The 18824-nt window shown below is 48.4% G+C and overlaps 3 protein-coding genes across 3 annotated transcripts; all 3 read left to right on the top strand.

The window, feature by feature from the left end:
* Nucleotides 1–3824: 3824 nt before the first annotated feature.
* Nucleotides 3825–5952, top strand: LOC134735518 (TATA-box binding protein associated factor 11 like protein 2-like). The gene is made up of 2 exons (XM_063630817.1): nucleotides 3825–3965; nucleotides 5362–5952. The coding sequence occupies exons 1-2, from the start codon at nucleotides 3825–3827 to the stop codon at nucleotides 5950–5952; spliced, it is 732 nt and encodes a 243-aa protein (XP_063486887.1).
* Nucleotides 5953–9876: 3924 nt separating this feature from the next.
* Nucleotides 9877–12004, top strand: LOC134735517 (TATA-box binding protein associated factor 11 like protein 2-like). Its single transcript, XM_063630816.1, has 2 exons — nucleotides 9877–10017; nucleotides 11414–12004. Exons 1-2 carry the CDS (start codon nucleotides 9877–9879, stop codon nucleotides 12002–12004), a joined length of 732 nt encoding a protein of 243 aa, XP_063486886.1.
* Nucleotides 12005–15928: 3924 nt separating this feature from the next.
* LOC134735516 (TATA-box binding protein associated factor 11 like protein 2-like) lies at nucleotides 15929–18056 on the top strand. Its single transcript, XM_063630814.1, has 2 exons — nucleotides 15929–16069; nucleotides 17466–18056. Exons 1-2 carry the CDS (start codon nucleotides 15929–15931, stop codon nucleotides 18054–18056), a joined length of 732 nt encoding a protein of 243 aa, XP_063486884.1.
* Nucleotides 18057–18824: the final 768 nt, after the last annotated feature.

Raw genomic sequence — 18824 nt, 5'->3', positions numbered from 1 at the left:
ACCCTGGATTTACCCACGATCTTAGCGTCTTCAAATGTCAAGCTGACCTTACCTGGATGAAGACAGCAGATTGTTGCATAGTGGCCTTGGCTAAAGGCTTGGGCCTCCGACGTCACGTTGAGGCATTTTTGTATGTCTTTCTAGTTGGAAGAAGATAGGTGCCTGGGCCTTGAGCATCCTGTGGACAGGAAGCTGCATTCGGAGAGGGAAGCCCTTTCCGAGAGATTTCTGCGGTTTCGTGCTGAAGCCTGCTGTTGCCGTGTCTTAGCTTGTATGCCTATGTCTGGGTTTCAGTAAGGGAAGCCTCCAGAGATGTTTCCCAGTTGTGGTCCTGTGTGTTCCTCATGCTCATATCTATTTCTGTGAGTCATCACAAAAACAGTTAAACGCTTCTCCAAACTGCAGAAATAAAAATCACATCACGAAGCATTTTTTTCTCTCAGTTGACCCTTCTCTTATTAATGCCTACTGTGCTTTACGCCAGCAAGTGACCCTTTCCTGTTTTAGGACGTAACGTAGTGTAGATGCATCGTAGAAGTCTAGAGAGCAGCCAATTCCAAAACCACCTTTCCTTCGACGACATTTCTCATGAACCTGTATGTAGTTTCAAAGGCGTGGAGACAGCCTATTGATACTTCAGGGTTGCCACACACGGTGATATCGCCAGTGATTCCAGAGACACTGAAATTTAGTTCAAAACCTTGCTTTACCGTGTTCCTGATTTTATTCATTCTAACGATGATCCACTCCGGAAATCAAACACGAGTACAGAGACATGGGAGAATGTACTAAAATATCGGACCAAGTGGGTTCATCACGAGTGACAAAGTTATTCCACACCCTACCTGCACATGCTCTGCTGTACGTTTAGGATGCAAATGAGTAATTTTTCATTATAGAGTAAAGACCCGAGATTTATTACCGAATCACTGTGAAGCTTCCCGGCACAGCTCACAGATATCCCTGGTGCCTTTTCAGTCTGTTTACGTCTGCCATGTGCCCCCTGAATCACAGAGCATGAGCCAAAAGAATCCAAGAGACCCCATTGATCTGCTCCAATACTGAAAGGAGAATAACATGTTCTCTTTCCTCCTGAAGCAAAATATACCCCCATACGACATAGTTGTATTTCCTCATACACTCAGTTTTTCCTCTTAAAATAGGACTACTTAAAATAGTACGTAGAATCTGCCTTTGGGTATTACACAAATTTCTTATTTATTTATTTATTATTTATTTATTTATTATAATTTAGCTTTTAGGGTACATGTGCACAATGTGCAGGTTTGTTACATATGTATCCATGTGCCAGGTTGATTTCCTGCACCCATTAACTCGTCATTTAGCATCAGCTATATCTCCTAATGCTGTCCCTCCCCCCTCCCCCCACCCCCCAACTGTCCCCGGAATGTGATGTTCCCCTTCCTGTGTCCATGGGTTCTCATTCTTCAATTCCCACCTATGAGTGAGAACGTGCGGTGTTTGGTTTTTTGTCCTTGCGATAGTTTACTGAGAATGATGTTTTCCAGTTTCATCCGTGTCCCTACAAAGGACACGAACTCATCAGTTTTTATGGCTGCATAGTATTCCATGGTGTATCTGTGCCACATTTTCTTAATCCAGTCTATCGTTGTTGGACATTTGGGTTGGTTCCAACTCTTTGCTATTGTGAATAGTGCCGCAATAATCATACGTGGGCATGTGTCTTTATAGCAGCATGATTTATAGAACTTTGGGTATACACCCAGTGCTGGGATGGCTGGGTCAAATGGTATTTCTGGTTCTAGATCCCTGAGGAATCGCCACACTGACTTCCACAATGTTTGAACTAGTTTACAGTCCCACCAACAGTGTAAAAGTGTTCTTATTTCTCCACATCCTCTCCAGCACCTGTTGTTTCCTGCTTTTTTAATCATGGCCGTTCTAACTGGCGTGAGATGGTATCTCACTGTGGTTTTGATTTGCATTTCTCTGATGGCCAGATTACACAAATTTCTAAACCTTACCAAGAATGGGGAAATTCTGTTTCATACCTCCATAATCTGGCCTGCTTTAGCTTTCCTTTTATTCTGCCAACTTTCTCGTAAAGGCGTACAACAAGTTAGACCGGTGCGTCTTAGAGACACAAGGAGGGTACAGGTTCTCGGCAGAACTGATGGAGACGGGAGGGCTCCCTGAGGAATCAGAGTGCTTGAGCTCCAAAAAGAAGGAAGCCCCAAGAGACTCATTACCTCCCAGTCTGTAGATGGCTCTCAGCTCCACACACAAGCTTAGAACATTTGTCATGCCCCTCGTAGAACTCAATACGTTGAGTGGGGTCTGAGTAAGGCTGAACTGCTGAAGACAGAAACAAGTTCCCTTCAAGGTCTCAGAGGTCAGCTCAGGAGCAGGAACACAGCCTTGTTCTCTCAGAGAGGAAAATTGGATTAGCTGAGTGAGTTCAGTGTCCCTTCGCATTTTTTTTTGTTTTTTTTTTTCCCCTTAAGCTGTGGGATACTTGTGCAGAACGTGCAGGTGTGTTACCGAGGAATACACGTGCCATAGCGGTTTGCTGCACCAATCAACCCACCATCTGGGCTTTAAGCCCCACCTGCGTCGTTGGGTGTTTGCCCTAGTGCTCTCCTTTCCCTTGCCTCCCACCCCGCGACAGGCCACGGGGTGTGATGTTCCACTGTCTCTGTCCGTGTGTTCTCACTCATCAACTCCCGCTTATGAGTGAGAACATGTGGTGTGTGGTTTTCCGTTCCTGTGTTGGTTTGCTGAGAATGATGGTCTCCCGTGTCATCCATGTCACCGCAAAGAACACGAACTCATTCTTTTTTTATGGCTACATAGTATTCCCTGGTGTATATACCGCACATATTCTTTATCCAGTCTATCACCGATGGGCATCTGGCATGGTTCCAGGTCGTTGCTCTTGTAAACTGTGCCGCAATGAACGTAGCTGTGCACGTGTCCTTACGGTAGGATCAATGACGATCCTTTGGGTATATACCCGGTAACGAGAGAGCCGGGTCCAGTGGTATTTCTGGTTCTAGATCCTTGAGGACTCGCCACACTGTCTTCCACAATGGTTGAACTGATCTGCACTCTCACAGACATTGTAAAAGTCTTTCAATATCTTGACAGCCTTGCCAGCATCTGTTGTTTCCTGACTTTTTAAAAATCGCATACGAAATCTTCTCAGTACATAATATCACATAGCCACGGCTCTCAAGGAAGAAAACTGTAGAAAGTGGTACCTCTCCAGGAGAAAGCTTCGACAGCTTTCACGGCTGACTGTATTACACGTTAACGACAATGAGGTGTTACCTGGAGCTTCACTGCTATTCTTGAAGTCTATCTCATACTGTACATCTGGAGACTTCCTCGAGAAATGTGGGCTCCGACTGGTGCTTTTAAAGTGGTGACCAGATATCTAACAAATAAAGTGACTGTACTTGACTATTTTCCCATATTTACTGTTTTGTGATAACCTGAACATCCTCACTGCCTGCCTTTGCCCTCACAAGTAATTAGCATATGCCTCAATAAAGTTTCAGCCAGCTGGCTCCACTATTCCAAGCAGATACTGTCTAGGGTCTAGTCTCTAGAAGCATAAAGTACAAAGCTTACAAGTACAACTGCACGAAAAGTTGTACCCAAGCTAGAAAGGCTTAAACGGTCCATTGATGGATTGTGTTTCCTCTGGAAGAGGGTACAAAGCAGAGCGCTAGTACACATCTATAGGGGAGAAGAGGGCAGGGCATTTATGGATGGCACACGGCTAGGTGTCTTCAAAGAGGTGCACCAGGGAAGCCTCACTGGGCTCCTGTGGGGCGCCAATGGCCGCGCTCTGGAAGCGCACGTCCCGGATGATGACCTGCGCGATGTTGCGCATCAGGCGCTGGAAGGGCAGCTTGAGGAGGAGCAGCTGCGTGGACTTCGGCTACTTTCTGAGTTTGCGCAGTGCCAGGCCTGTAGCGGTGAGGCTTCTTGATCCCTCCCGTAGGCGGCGCCCTTCTGCCGGCGGCTGCATTGGCCGGGCGTCTTCGTGGCGCCGGCCAGGCGGTGGCTTTCCCTGGCCAAGATGGTGAAACCTGCTCTCTGCTTTAAGAAATGCAAATTTCTCCCGGCGCGCTGGCGTGCACACTTAGTCCCAGCTACTCTGGAGGCGGAGTCAGGGGAGTTGCTTGGACCCAGGAGGCAGAGGCTGCAGACAGCTTACAGCAGGGCACTGCAATCCAGCCTGGGGGACAGAGCCAGACTCTGTCTCCAAAATAAATAAATAAAACGCGATACAATACAATTCAATACAATACAATGCAATACAATACAATACGATAAAATTGAAATAATATTTTCGTATTCCCGTCACACAGCCCAGTCTATTTTTGGAGTATCACATAAACCACTTGTTTCCCTGTGAGTCAGAGATTGTTTTCTCTGACGTTTAAGTTTTCTAACGTGCAACTTCATAAGATGTCTCATTTTTACTGTCAATGTTTTCTTCACTGTTGTGAAATGTGAAATTTGCGATTCAGTGAGGAAGAGAGAATTCTGAAATGCCCGCTGCAGTTTCCGTCCCCCCACCCCGAGAGCCGAGCCCTGCCTCTGACCCTCCCTTGGGTGTGGGCGGAACCTTGAATTGAGGAGCCCGCCCAAACCCCTGATTAGATTAGGAATACCCAGAAAGGATGGCTGTTATGGGCTGGGTCAACTTCAATCATCTGAGTTGTCTATAAGGGACTGAACCTCCCTGAGATTCCATTCCCCTGTGGGTGATTCCTCAGCACTGGCTGTGCAGACCCAGGGAGCTGCCACAGCCCAGACCTGGGCAACACCTGTTGGAGCTCAGAGCGTCCTCCCGGCAGCTGGCAGAACAAACAAGTGGGCCTGGGTTTCACAACCCTGAGGCATTGAATCCTGCCACGAACTCGAATCAGGTCGAAGCCAGACCCTCCTCAGGTGAAGGCAACGGCCACACAGACAGACCCATCCTGGAGGTCCCTCGTGTGACTCTGAGCACGAGGCAGTCACTTTTCCTTGGAGAACTTCTGACCTGTGAGCTGGGGTTTGTTTGCAATACACAAAATTTGTGAGAATTTATTCTGCGTTGATCTAAAACTAATCTACTCTCCATCCACAAGTTTCTCCACGTTGTGGAAGTGGGAAAACCCAGTGTGTGTGTTTGCGTGGGGGAAGGGGTGGCAGGGAGCTGTGCCCAGTTGTGGGTAAACTACGGCTCGCCGGAAACATAGCAGCCAAAATCTTTGAAAGGTTCTCAAAATCTCATTTGGGATCCATAATCAAACCACCCCAGCTGGAACTTCTGCTGCTACAGCTGCTGTCACGGAGCAGACCTGAATCTCACCCGTGGAGACAGGCAGGCAAACAGGTGTGTCTGCTGAGATGTTCGCCATGCCCCAAGGTCTGACGGGCAGCAACAAGGATGGGCAACCTGCGGACCTAGATGGGCACTTGGAAGAACCCAGAGGTCAGGAAGGTGAGCTCAGCCGTCAGGATGTCATGGACCTCACAGAAGGTGACAATGAAGCCTCAGCCTCAGCTCCTCCTGCAGCCAAAAGACGGAAAAGAGACACCAAAGGAAAGAAGGACAGGAAGCCCGCCGTGGATGCGGAGGAGGCTCAGAGGATGGCAACCCTGCTGTCTGCCATGTCTGAGGAGCAGCTGGCCCGCTACGAAGTGTTTCGCCGGTCAGCTTTCCCAAAAGCACGCATTGCAGGTCTGATGCAGTCTATCACTGGCAGATCGGTGCCTGAGAACGTGGCCATTGCCATGGCTGGAATAGCCAAGGTCTTCGTCGGAGAGGTGCTGGAGGAGGCCCTGGACGTGTGTGAGATGTGGGGAGAAACGCCCCCACTGCAGCCCAAGCATTTAAGGGAGGCTGTCCGCAGGTTAAAGCCCAAGGGCCTCTTCCCCAACAGCAGCTACCAAAAAATCATGTTCTAGGCCCACGGCCAGAGGGAGGGCTCTGTTGGTGCAGGCATAGTTACTGCATTCGTCTTCCAGTGACAGGACTGCGTTGGCTGGAGCTTCTGCATCTCAGTCTACCCTGGATTTACCCACGATCTTAGCGTCTTCAAATGTCAAGCTGACCTTACCTGGATGAAGACAGCAGATTGTTGCATAGTGGCCTTGGCTAAAGGCTTGGGCCTCCGACGTCACGTTGAGGCATTTTTGTATGTCTTTCTAGTTGGAAGAAGATAGGTGCCTGGGCCTTGAGCATCCTGTGGACAGGAAGCTGCATTCGGAGAGGGAAGCCCTTTCCGAGAGATTTCTGCGGTTTCGTGCTGAAGCCTGCTGTTGCCGTGTCTTAGCTTGTATGCCTATGTCTGGGTTTCAGTAAGGGAAGCCTCCAGAGATGTTTCCCAGTTGTGGTCCTGTGTGTTCCTCATGCTCATATCTATTTCTGTGAGTCATCACAAAAACAGTTAAACGCTTCTCCAAACTGCAGAAATAAAAATCACATCACGAAGCATTTTTTTCTCTCAGTTGACCCTTCTCTTATTAATGCCTACTGTGCTTTACGCCAGCAAGTGACCCTTTCCTGTTTTAGGACGTAACGTAGTGTAGATGCATCGTAGAAGTCTAGAGAGCAGCCAATTCCAAAACCACCTTTCCTTCGACGACATTTCTCATGAACCTGTATGTAGTTTCAAAGGCGTGGAGACAGCCTATTGATACTTCAGGGTTGCCACACACGGTGATATCGCCAGTGATTCCAGAGACACTGAAATTTAGTTCAAAACCTTGCTTTACCGTGTTCCTGATTTTATTCATTCTAACGATGATCCACTCCGGAAATCAAACACGAGTACAGAGACATGGGAGAATGTACTAAAATATCGGACCAAGTGGGTTCATCACGAGTGACAAAGTTATTCCACACCCTACCTGCACATGCTCTGCTGTACGTTTAGGATGCAAATGAGTAATTTTTCATTATAGAGTAAAGACCCGAGATTTATTACCGAATCACTGTGAAGCTTCCCGGCACAGCTCACAGATATCCCTGGTGCCTTTTCAGTCTGTTTACGTCTGCCATGTGCCCCCTGAATCACAGAGCATGAGCCAAAAGAATCCAAGAGACCCCATTGATCTGCTCCAATACTGAAAGGAGAATAACATGTTCTCTTTCCTCCTGAAGCAAAATATACCCCCATACGACATAGTTGTATTTCCTCATACACTCAGTTTTTCCTCTTAAAATAGGACTACTTAAAATAGTACGTAGAATCTGCCTTTGGGTATTACACAAATTTCTTATTTATTTATTTATTATTTATTTATTTATTATAATTTAGCTTTTAGGGTACATGTGCACAATGTGCAGGTTTGTTACATATGTATCCATGTGCCAGGTTGATTTCCTGCACCCATTAACTCGTCATTTAGCATCAGCTATATCTCCTAATGCTGTCCCTCCCCCCTCCCCCCACCCCCCAACTGTCCCCGGAATGTGATGTTCCCCTTCCTGTGTCCATGGGTTCTCATTCTTCAATTCCCACCTATGAGTGAGAACGTGCGGTGTTTGGTTTTTTGTCCTTGCGATAGTTTACTGAGAATGATGTTTTCCAGTTTCATCCGTGTCCCTACAAAGGACACGAACTCATCAGTTTTTATGGCTGCATAGTATTCCATGGTGTATCTGTGCCACATTTTCTTAATCCAGTCTATCGTTGTTGGACATTTGGGTTGGTTCCAACTCTTTGCTATTGTGAATAGTGCCGCAATAATCATACGTGGGCATGTGTCTTTATAGCAGCATGATTTATAGAACTTTGGGTATACACCCAGTGCTGGGATGGCTGGGTCAAATGGTATTTCTGGTTCTAGATCCCTGAGGAATCGCCACACTGACTTCCACAATGTTTGAACTAGTTTACAGTCCCACCAACAGTGTAAAAGTGTTCTTATTTCTCCACATCCTCTCCAGCACCTGTTGTTTCCTGCTTTTTTAATCATGGCCGTTCTAACTGGCGTGAGATGGTATCTCACTGTGGTTTTGATTTGCATTTCTCTGATGGCCAGATTACACAAATTTCTAAACCTTACCAAGAATGGGGAAATTCTGTTTCATACCTCCATAATCTGGCCTGCTTTAGCTTTCCTTTTATTCTGCCAACTTTCTCGTAAAGGCGTACAACAAGTTAGACCGGTGCGTCTTAGAGACACAAGGAGGGTACAGGTTCTCGGCAGAACTGATGGAGACGGGAGGGCTCCCTGAGGAATCAGAGTGCTTGAGCTCCAAAAAGAAGGAAGCCCCAAGAGACTCATTACCTCCCAGTCTGTAGATGGCTCTCAGCTCCACACACAAGCTTAGAACATTTGTCATGCCCCTCGTAGAACTCAATACGTTGAGTGGGGTCTGAGTAAGGCTGAACTGCTGAAGACAGAAACAAGTTCCCTTCAAGGTCTCAGAGGTCAGCTCAGGAGCAGGAACACAGCCTTGTTCTCTCAGAGAGGAAAATTGGATTAGCTGAGTGAGTTCAGTGTCCCTTCGCATTTTTTTTTGTTTTTTTTTTTCCCCTTAAGCTGTGGGATACTTGTGCAGAACGTGCAGGTGTGTTACCGAGGAATACACGTGCCATAGCGGTTTGCTGCACCAATCAACCCACCATCTGGGCTTTAAGCCCCACCTGCGTCGTTGGGTGTTTGCCCTAGTGCTCTCCTTTCCCTTGCCTCCCACCCCGCGACAGGCCACGGGGTGTGATGTTCCACTGTCTCTGTCCGTGTGTTCTCACTCATCAACTCCCGCTTATGAGTGAGAACATGTGGTGTGTGGTTTTCCCTTCCTGTGTTGGTTTGCTGAGAATGATGGTCTCCCGTGTCATCCATGTCACCGCAAAGAACACGAACTCATTCTTTTTTTATGGCTACATAGTATTCCCTGGTGTATATACCGCACATATTCTTTATCCAGTCTATCACCGATGGGCATCTGGCATGGTTCCAGGTCGTTGCTCTTGTAAACTGTGCCGCAATGAACGTAGCTGTGCACGTGTCCTTACGGTAGGATCAATGACGATCCTTTGGGTATATACCCGGTAACGAGAGAGCCGGGTCCAGTGGTATTTCTGGTTCTAGATCCTTGAGGACTCGCCACACTGTCTTCCACAATGGTTGAACTGATCTGCACTCTCACAGACATTGTAAAAGTCTTTCAATATCTTGACAGCCTTGCCAGCATCTGTTGTTTCCTGACTTTTTAAAAATCGCATACGAAATCTTCTCAGTACATAATATCACATAGCCACGGCTCTCAAGGAAGAAAACTGTAGAAAGTGGTACCTCTCCAGGAGAAAGCTTCGACAGCTTTCACGGCTGACTGTATTACACGTTAACGACAATGAGGTGTTACCTGGAGCTTCACTGCTATTCTTGAAGTCTATCTCATACTGTACATCTGGAGACTTCCTCGAGAAATGTGGGCTCCGACTGGTGCTTTTAAAGTGGTGACCAGATATCTAACAAATAAAGTGACTGTACTTGACTATTTTCCCATATTTACTGTTTTGTGATAACCTGAACATCCTCACTGCCTGCCTTTGCCCTCACAAGTAATTAGCATATGCCTCAATAAAGTTTCAGCCAGCTGGCTCCACTATTCCAAGCAGATACTGTCTAGGGTCTAGTCTCTAGAAGCATAAAGTACAAAGCTTACAAGTACAACTGCACGAAAAGTTGTACCCAAGCTAGAAAGGCTTAAACGGTCCATTGATGGATTGTGTTTCCTCTGGAAGAGGGTACAAGGCAGAGCGCTAGTACACATCTATAGGGGAGAAGAGGGCAGGGCATTTATGGATGGCACACGGCTAGGTGTCTTCAAAGAGGTGCACCAGGGAAGCCTCACTGGGCTCCTGTGGGGCGCCAATGGCCGCGCTCTGGAAGCGCACGTCCCGGATGATGACCTGCGCGATGTTGCGCATCAGGCGCTGGAAGGGCAGCTTGAGGAGGAGCAGCTGCGTGGACTTCGGCTACTTTCTGAGTTTGCGCAGTGCCAGGCCTGTAGCGGTGAGGCTTCTTGATCCCTCCCGTAGGCGGCGCCCTTCTGCCGGCGGCTGCATTGGCCGGGCGTCTTCGTGGCGCCGGCCAGGCGGTGGCTTTCCCTGGCCAAGATGGTGAAACCTGCTCTCTGCTTTAAGAAATGCAAATTTCTCCCGGCGCGCTGGCGTGCACACTTAGTCCCAGCTACTCTGGAGGCGGAGTCAGGGGAGTTGCTTGGACCCAGGAGGCAGAGGCTGCAGACAGCTTACAGCAGGGCACTGCAATCCAGCCTGGGGGACAGAGCCAGACTCTGTCTCCAAAATAAATAAATAAAACGCGATACAATACAATTCAATACAATACAATGCAATACAATACAATACGATAAAATTGAAATAATATTTTCGTATTCCCGTCACACAGCCCAGTCTATTTTTGGAGTATCACATAAACCACTTGTTTCCCTGTGAGTCAGAGATTGTTTTCTCTGACGTTTAAGGTTTCTAACGTGCAACTTCATAAGATGTCTCATTTTTACTGTCAATGTTTTCTTCACTGTTGTGAAATGTGAAATTTGCGATTCAGTGAGGAAGAGAGAATTCTGAAATGCCCGCTGCAGTTTCCGTCCCCCCACCCCGAGAGCCGAGCCCTGCCTCTGACCCTCCCTTGGGTGTGGGCGGAACCTTGAATTGAGGAGCCCGCCCAAACCCCTGATTAGATTAGGAATACCCAGAAAGGATGGCTGTTATGGGCTGGGTCAACTTCAATCATCTGAGTTGTCTATAAGGGACTGAACCTCCCTGAGATTCCATTCCCCTGTGGGTGATTCCTCAGCACTGGCTGTGCAGACCCAGGGAGCTGCCACAGCCCAGACCTGGGCAACACCTGTTGGAGCTCAGAGCGTCCTCCCGGCAGCTGGCAGAACAAACAAGTGGGCCTGGGTTTCACAACCCTGAGGCATTGAATCCTGCCACGAACTCGAATCAGGTCGAAGCCAGACCCTCCTCAGGTGAAGGCAACGGCCACACAGACAGACCCATCCTGGAGGTCCCTCGTGTGACTCTGAGCACGAGGCAGTCACTTTTCCTTGGAGAACTTCTGACCTGTGAGCTGGGGTTTGTTTGCAATACCCAAAATTTGTGAGAATTTATTCTGCGTTGATCTAAAACTAATCTACTCTCCATCCACAAGTTTCTCCACGTTGTGGAAGTGGGAAAACCCAGTGTGTGTGTTTGCGTGGGGGAAGGGGTGGCAGGGAGCTGTGCCCAGTTGTGGGTAAACTACGGCTCGCCGGAAACATAGCAGCCAAAATCTTTGAAAGGTTCTCAAAATCTCATTTGGGATCTATAATCAAACCACCCCAGCTGGAACTTCTGCTGCTACAGCTGCTGTCACGGAGCAGACCTGAATCTCACCCGTGGAGACAGGCAGGCAAACAGGTGTGTCTGCTGAGATGTTCGCCATGCCCCAAGGTCTGACGGGCAGCAACAAGGATGGGCACCCTGCGGACCTAGATGGGCACTTGGAAGAACCCAGAGGTCAGGAAGGTGAGCTCAGCCGTCAGGATGTCATGGACCTCACAGAAGGTGACAATGAAGCCTCAGCCTCAGCTCCTCCTGCAGCCAAAAGACGGAAAAGAGACACCAAAGGAAAGAAGGACAGGAAGCCCGCCGTGGATGCGGAGGAGGCTCAGAGGATGGCAACCCTGCTGTCTGCCATGTCTGAGGAGCAGCTGGCCCGCTACGAAGTGTTTCGCCGGTCAGCTTTCCCAAAAGCACGCATTGCAGGTCTGATGCAGTCTATCACTGGCAGATCGGTGCCTGAGAACGTGGCCATTGCCATGGCTGGAATAGCCAAGGTCTTCGTCGGAGAGGTGCTGGAGGAGGCCCTGGACGTGTGTGAGATGTGGGGAGAAACGCCCCCACTGCAGCCCAAGCATTTAAGGGAGGCTGTCCGCAGGTTAAAGCCCAAGGGCCTCTTCCCCAACAGCAGCTACCAAAAAATCATGTTCTAGGCCCACGGCCAGAGGGAGGGCTCTGTTGGTGCAGGCATAGTTACTGCATTCGTCTTCCAGTGACAGGACTGCGTTGGCTGGAGCTTCTGCATCTCAGTCTACCCTGGATTTACCCACGATCTTAGCGTCTTCAAATGTCAAGCTGACCTTACCTGGATGAAGACAGCAGATTGTTGCATAGTGGCCTTGGCTAAAGGCTTGGGCCTCCGACGTCACGTTGAGGCATTTTTGTATGTCTTTCTAGTTGGAAGAAGATAGGTGCCTGGGCCTTGAGCATCCTGTGGACAGGAAGCTGCATTCGGAGAGGGAAGCCCTTTCCGAGAGATTTCTGCGGTTTCGTGCTGAAGCCTGCTGTTGCCGTGTCTTAGCTTGTATGCCTATGTCTGGGTTTCAGTAAGGGAAGCCTCCAGAGATGTTTCCCAGTTGTGGTCCTGTGTGTTCCTCATGCTCATATCTATTTCTGTGAGTCATCACAAAAACAGTTAAACGCTTCTCCAAACTGCAGAAATAAAAATCACATCACGAAGCATTTTTTTCTCTCAGTTGACCCTTCTCTTATTAATGCCTACTGTGCTTTACGCCAGCAAGTGACCCTTTCCTGTTTTAGGACGTAACGTAGTGTAGATGCATCGTAGAAGTCTAGAGAGCAGCCAATTCCAAAACCACCTTTCCTTCGACGACATTTCTCATGAACCTGTATGTAGTTTCAAAGGCGTGGAGACAGCCTATTGATACTTCAGGGTTGCCACACACGGTGATATCGCCAGTGATTCCAGAGACACTGAAATTTAGTTCAAAACCTTGCTTTACCGTGTTCCTGATTTTATTCATTCTAACGATGATCCACTCCGGAAATCAAACACGAGTACAGAGACATGGGAGAATGTACTAAAATATCGGACCAAGTGGGTTCATCACGAGTGACAAAGTTATTCCACACCCTACCTGCACATGCTCTGCTGTACGTTTAGGATGCAAATGAGTAATTTTTCATTATAGAGTAAAGACCCGAGATTTATTACCGAATCACTGTGAAGCTTCCCGGCACAGCTCACAGATATCCCTGGTGCCTTTTCAGTCTGTTTACGTCTGCCATGTGCCCCCTGAATCACAGAGCATGAGCCAAAAGAATCCAAGAGACCCCATTGATCTGCTCCAATACTGAAAGGAGAATAACATGTTCTCTTTCCTCCTGAAGCAAAATATACCCCCATACGACATAGTTGTATTTCCTCATACACTCAGTTTTTCCTCTTAAAATAGGACTACTTAAAATAGTACGTAGAATCTGCCTTTGGGTATTACACAAATTTCTTATTTATTTATTTATTATTTATTTATTTATTATAATTTAGCTTTTAGGGTACATGTGCACAATGTGCAGGTTTGTTACATATGTATCCATGTGCCAGGTTGATTTCCTGCACCCATTAACTCGTCATTTAGCATCAGCTATATCTCCTAATGCTGTCCCTCCCCCCTCCCCCCACCCCCCAACTGTCCCCGGAATGTGATGTTCCCCTTCCTGTGTCCATGGGTTCTCATTCTTCAATTCCCACCTATGAGTGAGAACGTGCGGTGTTTGGTTTTTTGTCCTTGCGATAGTTTACTGAGAATGTTGTTTTCCAGTTTCATCCGTGTCCCTACAAAGGACACGAACTCATCATTTTTTATGGCTGCATAGTATTCCATGGTGTATCTGTGCCACATTTTCTTAATCCAGTCTATCGTTGTTGGACATTTGGGTTGGTTCCAACTCTTTGCTATTGTGAATAGTGCCGCAATAATCATACGTGGGCATGTGTCTTTATAGCAGCATGATTTATAGAAGTTTGGGTATACACCCAGTGCTGGGATGGCTGGGTCAAATGGTATTTCTGGTTCTAGATCCCTGAGGAATCGCCACACTGACTTCCACAATGTTTGAACTAGTTTACAGTCCCACCAACAGTGTAAAAGTGTTCTTATTTCTCCACATCCTCTCCAGCACCTGTTGTTTCCTGCTTTTTTAATCATGGCCGTTCTAACTGGCGTGAGATGGTATCTCACTGTGGTTTTGATTTGCATTTCTCTGATGGCCAGATTACACAAATTTCTAAACCTTACCAAGAATGGGGAAATTCTGTTTCATACCTCCATAATCTGGCCTGCTTTAGCTTTCCTTTTATTCTGCCAACTTTCTCGTAAAGGCGTACAACAAGTTAGACCGGTGCGTCTTAGAGACACAAGGAGGGTACAGGTTCTCGGCAGAACTGATGGAGACGGGAGGGCTCCCTGAGGAATCAGAGTGCTTGAGCTCCCAAAAGAAGGAAGCCCCAAGAGACTCATTACCTCCCAGTCTGTAGATGGCTCTCAGCTCCACACACAAGCTTAGAACATTTGTCATGCCCCTCGTAGAACTCAATACGTTGAGTGGGGTCTGAGTAAGGCTGAACTGCTGAAGACAGAAACAAGTTCCCTTCAAGGTCTCAGAGGTCAGCTCAGGAGCAGGAACACAGCCTTGTTCTCTCAGAGAGGAAAATTGGATTAGCTGAGTGAGTTCAGTGTCCCTTCGCATTTTTTTTTGTTTTTTTTTTTCCCCTTAAGCTGTGGGATACTTGTGCAGAACGTGCAGGTGTGTTACCGAGGAATACACGTGCCATAGCGGTTTGCTGCACCAATCAACCCACCATCTGGGCTTTAAGCCCCACCTGCGTCGTTGGGTGTTTGCCCTAGTGCTCTCCTTTCCCTTGCCTCCCACCCCGCGACAGGCCACGGGGTGTGATGTTCCACTGTCTCTGTCCATGTGTTCTCACTCATCAACTCCCGCTTATGAGTGAGAACATGTGGTGTGTGGTTTTCCCTTCCTGTGTTGGTTTGCTGAGAATGATGGTCTCCCGTGTCATCCATGTCACCGCAAAGAACACGAACTCATTCTTTTTTTATGGCTACATAGTATTCCCTGGTGTATATACCGCACATATTCTTTATCCAGTCTATCACCGATGGGCATCTGGCATGGTTCCAGGTCGTTGCTCTTGTAAACTGTGCCGCAATGAACGTAGCTGTGCACGTGTCCTTACGGTAGGATCAATGACGATCCTTTGGGTATATACCCGGTAACGAGAGAGCCGGGTCCAGTGGTATTTCTGGTTCTAGATCCTTGAGGACTCGCCACACTGTCTTCCACAATGGTTGAACTGATCTGCACTCTCACAGACATTGTAAAAGTCTTTCAATATCTTGACAGCCTTGCCAGCATCTGTTGTTTCCTGACTTTTTAAAAATCGCATACGAAATCTTCTCAGTACATAATATCACATAGCCACGGCTCTCAAGGAAGAAAACTGTAGAAAGTGGTACCTCTCCAGGAGAAAGCTTCGACAGCTTTCACGGCTGACTGTATTACACGTTAACGACAATGAGGTGTTACCTGGAGCTTCACTGCTATTCTTGAAGTCTATCTCATACTGTACATCTGGAGACTTCCTCGAGAAATGTGGGCTCCGACTGGTGCTTTTAAAGTGGTGACCAGATATCTAACAAATAAAGTGACTGTACTTGACTATTTTCCCATATTTACTGTTTTGTGATAACCTGAACATCCTCACTGCCTGCCTTTGCCCTCACAAGTAATTAGCATATGCCTCAATAAAGTTTCAGCCAGCTGGCTCCACTATTCCAAGCAGATACTGTCTAGGGTCTAGTCTCTAGAAGCATAAAGTACAAAGCTTACAAGTACAACTGCACGAAAAGTTGTACCCAAGCTAGAAAGGCTTAAACGGTCCATTGATGGATTGTGTTTCCTCTGGAAGAGGGTACAAGGCAGAGCGCTAGTACACATCTATAGGGGAGAAGAGGGCAGGGCATTTATGGATGGCACACGGCTAGGTGTCTTCAAAGAGGTGCACCAGGGAAGCCTCACTGGGCTCCTGTGGGGCGCCAATGGCCGCGCTCTGGAAGCGCACGTCCCGGATGATGACCTGCGCGATGTTGCGCATCAGGCGCTGGAAGGGCAGCTTGAGGAGGAGCAGCTGCGTGGACTTCGGCTACTTTCTGAGTTTGCGCAGTGCCAGGCCTGTAGCGGTGAGGCTTCTTGATCCCTCCCGTAGGCGGCGCCCTTCTGCCGGCGGCTGCATTGGCCGGGCGTCTTCGTGGCGCCGGCCAGGCGGTGGCTTTCCCTGGCCAAGATGGTGAAACCTGCTCTCTGCTTTAAGAAATGCAAATTTCTCCCGGCGCGGTGGCGTGCACACTTAGTCCCAGCTACTCTGGAGGCGGAGTCAGGGGAGTTGCTTGGACCCAGGAGGCAGAGGCTGCAGACAGCTTACAGCAGGGCGCTGCAATCCAGCCTGGGGGACAGAGCCAGACTCTGTCTCCAAAATAAATAAATAAAACGCGATACAATACAATTCAATACAATACAATGCAATACAATACAATACGATAAAATTGAAATAATATTTTCGTATTCCCGTCACACAGCCCAGTCTATTTTTGGAGTATCACATAAACCACTTGTTTCCCTGTGAGTCAGAGATTGTTTTCTCTGACGTTTAAGTTTTCTAACGTGCAACTTCATAAGATGTCTCATTTTTACTGTCAATGTTTTCTTCACTGTTGTGAAATGTGAAATTTGCGATTCAGTGAGGAAGAGAGAATTCTGAAATGCCCGCTGCAGTTTCCGTCCCCCCACCCCGAGAGCCGAGCCCTGCCTCTGACCCTCCCTTGGGTGTGGGCGGAACCTTGAATTGAGGAGCCCGCCCAAACCCCTGATTAGATTAGGAATACCCAGAAAGGATGGCTGTTATGGGCTGGGTCAACTTCAATCATCTGAGTTGTCTATAAGGGACTGAACCTCCCTGAGATTCCATTCCCCTGTGGGTGATTCCTCAGCACTGGCTGTGCAGACCCAGGGAGCTGCCACAGCCCAGACCTGGGCAACACCTGTTGGAGCTCAGAGCGTCCTCCCGGCAGCTGGCAGAACAAACAAGTGGGCCTGGGTTTCACAACCCTGAGGCATTGAATCCTGCCACGAACTCGAATCAGGTCGAAGCCAGACCCTCCTCAGGTGAAGGCAACGGCCACACAGACAGACCCATCCTGGAGGTCCCTCGTGTGACTCTGAGCACGAGGCAGTCACTTTTCCTTGGAGAACTTCTGACCTGTGAGCTGGGGTTTGTTTGCAATACCCAAAATTTGTGAGAATTTATTCTGCGTTGATCTAAAACTAATCTACTCTCCATCCACAAGTTTCTCCACGTTGTGGAAGTGGGAAAACCCAGTGTGTGTGTTTGCGTGGGGGAAGGGGTGGCAGGGAGCTGTGCCCAGTTGTGGGTAAACTACGGCTCGCCGGAAACATAGCAGCCAAAATCTTTGAAAGGTTCTCAAAATCTCATTTGGGATCCATAATCAAACCACCCCAGCTGGAACTTCTGCTGCTACAGCTGCTGTCACGGAGCAGACCTGAATCTCACCCGTGGAGACAGGCAGGCAAACAGGTGTGTCGGCTGAGATGTTCGCCATGCCCCAAGGTCTGACGGGCAGCAACAAGGATGGGCACCCTGCGGACCTAGATGGGCACTTGGAAGAACCCAGAGGTCAGGAAGGTGAGCTCAGCCGTCAGGATGTCATGGACCTCACAGAAGGTGACAATGAAGCCTCAGCCTCAGCTCCTCCTGCAGCCAAAAGACGGAAAAGAGACACCAAAGGAAAGAAGGACAGGAAGCCCGCCGTGGATGCGGAGGAGGCTCAGAGGATGGCAACCCTGCTGTCTGCCATGTCTGAGGAGCAGCTGGCCCGCTACGAAGTGTTTCGCCGGTCAGCTTTCCCAAAAGCACGCATTGCAGGTCTGATGCAGTCTATCACTGGCAGATCGGTGCCTGAGAACGTGGCCATTGCCATGGCTGGAATAGCCAAGGTCTTCGTCGGAGAGGTGCTGGAGGAGGCCCTGGACGTGTGTGAGATGTGGGGAGAAACGCCCCCACTGCAGCCCAAGCATTTAAGGGAGGCTGTCCGCAGGTTAAAGCCCAAGGGCCTCTTCCCCAACAGCAGCTACCAAAAAATCATGTTCTAGGCCCACGGCCAGAGGGAGGGCTCTGTTGGTGCAGGCATAGTTACTGCATTCGTCTTCCAGTGACAGGACTGCGTTGGCTGGAGCTTCTGCATCTCAGTCTACCCTGGATTTACCCACGATCTTAGCGTCTTCAAATGTCAAGCTGACCTTACCTGGATGAAGACAGCAGATTGTTGCATAGTGGCCTTGGCTAAAGGCTTGGGCCTCCGACGTCACGTTGAGGCATTTTTGTATGTCTTTCTAGTTGGAAGAAGATAGGTGCCTGGGCCTTGAGCATCCTGTGGACAGGAAGCTGCATTCGGAGAGGGAAGCCCTTTCCGAGAGATTTCTGCGGTTTCGTGCTGAAGCCTGCTGTTGCCGTGTCTTAGCTTGTATGCCTATGTCTGGGTTTCAGTAAGGGAAGCCTCCAGAGATGTTTCCCAGTTGTGGTCCTGTGTGTTCCTCATGCTCATATCTATTTCTGTGAGTCATCACAAAAACAGTTAAACGCTTCTCCAAACTGCAGAAATAAAAATCACATCACGAAGCATTTTTTTCTCTCAGTTGACCCTTCTCTTATTAATGCCTACTGTGCTTTACGCCAGCAAGTGACCCTTTCCTGTTTTAGGACGTAACGTAGTGTAGATGCATCGTAGAAGTCTAGAGAGCAGCCAATTCCAAAACCACCTTTCCTTCGACGACATTTCTCATGAACCTGTATGTAGTTTCAAAGGCGTGGAGACAGCCTATTGATACTTCAGGGTTGCCACACACGGTGATATCGCCAGT

This window comes from Symphalangus syndactylus, chromosome 21, assembly GCF_028878055.3.
Source record: "Symphalangus syndactylus isolate Jambi chromosome 21, NHGRI_mSymSyn1-v2.1_pri, whole genome shotgun sequence".
NCBI classification, from domain to species: domain Eukaryota; kingdom Metazoa; phylum Chordata; class Mammalia; order Primates; family Hylobatidae; genus Symphalangus; species Symphalangus syndactylus.
Note: the sequence above shows the minus strand (reverse complement) of the source record. Positions and strands in the feature narration are given on the sequence as shown.

Coding starts and splice junctions, on each gene's coding strand:
- LOC134735516 (XM_063630814.1), top strand. CDS start 15,929: ATGGCCGCGCTCTGGAAGCGCACGTCCCGGATGATGACCTGCGCGATG. Junction 16,070..17,465: donor GCAGTGCCAGGCCTGTAGCG/GTGAGGCTTCTT, acceptor TCACCCGTGGAG/ACAGGCAGGCAAACAGGTGT.
- LOC134735517 (XM_063630816.1), top strand. CDS start 9,877: ATGGCCGCGCTCTGGAAGCGCACGTCCCGGATGATGACCTGCGCGATG. Junction 10,018..11,413: donor GCAGTGCCAGGCCTGTAGCG/GTGAGGCTTCTT, acceptor TCACCCGTGGAG/ACAGGCAGGCAAACAGGTGT.
- LOC134735518 (XM_063630817.1), top strand. CDS start 3,825: ATGGCCGCGCTCTGGAAGCGCACGTCCCGGATGATGACCTGCGCGATG. Junction 3,966..5,361: donor GCAGTGCCAGGCCTGTAGCG/GTGAGGCTTCTT, acceptor TCACCCGTGGAG/ACAGGCAGGCAAACAGGTGT.